Genomic DNA, 3,169 nt, shown 5'->3' on the forward strand with positions numbered 1-3,169 from the left:
TCATTATACCTCACTGTACCTCATTATACCTCATTATACCTCACTGTACCTAATTACACCTCATTATCCCTCACTGTACCTCATTATATCTCATTATCCCTCACTGTACCTCATTATACCTCATTATATCTCATTATACCTCACTGTACCTCATTATACCTCACTACACCTCATTATACCTCATTGTGCCTCACTACATCTCATTATACCTCATTATACCTCATTATACCTCACTACACCTCATTATACCTCACTACACCTCACTGTACCTCATTATACGTCACTGTACCTCATACGTCACTGAATCACATTATAACTCATTACACCTCACTGTACCTCATCATACCTCATTGTACCTCATTATACCTCACTGTGCCTCACTACACCTCACTGTACCTCATTATACCTCATTATACCTCTCTGTACCTCATTACACCTCACTACACCTCACTGTACCTCATTATACCTCACGACACCTCACTGTACCTCATTATACGTCACTGTACCTCATACCTCACTGAACCTCATTATAACTCATTACACCTCACTGTACCTCATCATACCTCATTGTACCTCATTATACCTCATTCGTCACTGTACCTCATTATGTCACTGTACCTCATTATACCTCTTTATATCTCATTATACTGTACCTCCTTATACCTCATTGTACCTCATGCATCACTGTACCTCACTGAACCTCATCATATGTCACTGTACCTCATTATACTCCACTGTACCTCATTACACCTCACTGAACCTCATTATACCTCATTATATGTCACTGTATCTCATTATACCTCACTGTACCTCCCTGAACCTCTTCATACATCACTGAACCTCATCATACCTCACTACACCTCACTGTATCTCATTATACCTCATTATATGTCACTGTATCTCATTATACCTCACTGTACCTCCCTGAACCTCTTCATACATCACTGAACCTCATCATACCTCACTACACCTCACTGTATCTCATTATACCTCATTATATGTCACTGTATCTCATTATACCTCATAAAACCCTGATGAGTTCAAATAACGCACAACCAGTTAATAAAAGATGCAGAAATTACATAAAAAGTTTAGACATTCAAATAAAACATTGAACAGGTGTGTATTCTGACAACTGTCATGGCTGTGAGCGTTCACCCTGCAGTGTGTCTGAGGTGGACTGACCCGGTTGTTCCCAGTTTGGTCCTTGTAATAGATCCAGTTGAGGTTTTCGTCCAGGCGGTACTGAACGCTGTACTTGGTGATCCACTCGTCAGCATCGCAGCGGCCCTGAGTCAGGATCCCAGAGACCACCGTCACCTCCTTCAGGTCTATCTGCAACCACTGACTGTTGTCCAGAAACTTAGAGAGCCACGCACACCTGCAGGACACACACACACACACACACAACTCAGAACAAACAGAACGTCTTTGCTTTCTATAAAAACATCTGTATTATTTATTATCATGGTTTGGATAAGAAGAGTATGAATGAGGTGAATGTTTTGGACGTACCCGAAGCCCTGGTTGTTGAGCCGGGCCTTACTCGGGAGCCAGGAGGAGAACCAGCCGGTGTACTGGTCCTGGTTGGAGCAGGTGATCTGGTCTGAGCTCACAGATCCGGCCTCAAACCCCAGCGGTTTGTGATAGGGACACTCTACACAAAAAGATTAGAAAAATGTTGCTTCCTGTTTAAAGATGGCCACTAAAATCAGACAGAACACCCGTTTGGACTCTAAACCCTCCATCCTCTCTGGTGTTTCCCCTCCGCTGGCTCTGAAGACCACCACAGCCCAAATGTGACCCACATCCTGCCCTAAAGCCAGCAGCTTAATTCTCCTATGAGGGATCAGTGAGGTCCATTAGAGCCTGACAGATGGCGGCCATCTTCTCTCCTCATGACTGAGACAAGCGATAAAAGATGGATGCCATGAAGGAGAACCTGTTAGATCCATTCAGTGATTCTGGTCCAAACCTGTGGAGCGCTTCATATTTTGGACCACTGAGTCTGCTTTTTGTCCTTGATGTCCTTGTATTTTAAATGTTTATTTCTTTGCTTTAATTATTTACGTTTGACTGACTTCGGTTGGTTTTCTTCGTTTTTATGAGCTGAAATGAAGCTGATGTCACAGATGAAGTGACCGCTCATTTGTTTGGTTGTTTATTCCAGTTTTAGGCTTTTCCAGTAAAAGGTTCCATCCGGGTTAATCCCTGCATTACGTCTCTTCCGGCCGACACATCTGTGAGTCGTAACAGGTTTTTATGTAAGAGTACCGTGTCTGGACGCACATCGCCCGCCGACATCCAGCACCTCTTATTGTTTGATTCCAAAATATTAAAGACAAACAAACTCCTGACCATCAAACCAACAGATTAAAAGGTGTTTTTATAAATGTGTGTCTGTTGTTGGGAATAAAAAACACATTTCCTGAAATCTGATGATTCCAAACAGGCAAAATGATCTCTTTTTAAATCACAATAACTAACAATAAACACCTTTATGTCTGTGGTTCTTACATTTCAAACACTAAGAAAAGTAAAAGCTGTCCAAGAAAGACAGGAGGACAAACCCGGCATGCAGTCCATGTCTTTCACCATCGAGCTGCCAGAACCCATGAAGGGAAGCTCTGTTGGAGATTCTCCTCCTTCACAGTCACATTTACAGGACTTCCTGTTCCAGGCCTCCGACACAGCAGCCTGAGCCACACAAACATTCAAATATGGTTCATTTGATCAAAACACTGTTAAAATATCAGAATAAAGTCTGATCAAAACACATGAACAGAACAGATTCAAACAGGCTGATAGAAAATCAGCAAAACATGAGCTAAATTTATCAAAACATTAGCTAAAAGTTTAAAATCGGCAAAACAGAAACTAAAGCTAACAGTATCTAAAATCAACAAAAAAAAATCCTAAAGCTAAATTTATCAAAACGTTAGCTATAAGTAGCAAATCACTTACTAAAGCTAGCTGACCAAAAGCTAAAGGGAGCAGGATTGTAGCTTAAAGAAGCAAAATATGGATAAAAGTTGAAAATAGACAAACTATTCATGAACGTTGCAAAACAGCAACTGACAGCTAAACAAAACAAATGCTGAAGCTAAAAGTAGCAAAACTTCAACTGAAAGCTAAACAAAGCAAAACAAATGCTAAAGCTAAAAGTAGC

General features: G+C 41.0%; 1 protein-coding gene and 1 long non-coding RNA gene across 4 annotated transcripts in view; both read right to left on the bottom strand.

The window, feature by feature from the left end:
• The window catches only part of LOC106532087 (uncharacterized), a 2,345-nt gene extending 1,180 nt beyond the window's left edge, over positions 1-1,165 (bottom strand). Inside the window, exons 1-2 of the long non-coding RNA XR_001312023.1 lie at positions 1,021-1,165; positions 60-910 (exon numbers count right to left, since the gene is read on the bottom strand). This is a non-coding gene — a long non-coding RNA (uncharacterized LOC106532087). The remainder of the gene's footprint in view (positions 1-59; positions 911-1,020) is intronic.
• The window catches only part of rs1a (retinoschisin 1a), a 7,627-nt gene that overhangs the window by 3,256 nt on the left and 1,202 nt on the right, over positions 1-3,169 (bottom strand). For all 3 annotated transcript variants that reach the window (XR_001312022.1, XR_001312021.1, XM_014028080.1), the window contains exons 4-6: positions 2,571-2,697; positions 1,516-1,657; positions 1,186-1,381 (exon numbers count right to left, since the gene is read on the bottom strand). Coding sequence is in view for 1 of the 3 variants with exons in the window: in XM_014028080.1 (XP_013883534.1) it covers positions 1,186-1,381; positions 1,516-1,657; positions 2,571-2,697 (465 nt within the window). In the remaining 2 variants the exon portion in view is untranslated. The remainder of the gene's footprint in view (positions 1-1,185; positions 1,382-1,515; positions 1,658-2,570; positions 2,698-3,169) is intronic.

This window comes from Austrofundulus limnaeus, unplaced genomic scaffold, assembly GCF_001266775.1.
Source record: "Austrofundulus limnaeus strain Quisiro unplaced genomic scaffold, Austrofundulus_limnaeus-1.0 Scaffold716, whole genome shotgun sequence".
NCBI lineage: Eukaryota > Metazoa > Chordata > Actinopteri > Cyprinodontiformes > Rivulidae > Austrofundulus > Austrofundulus limnaeus.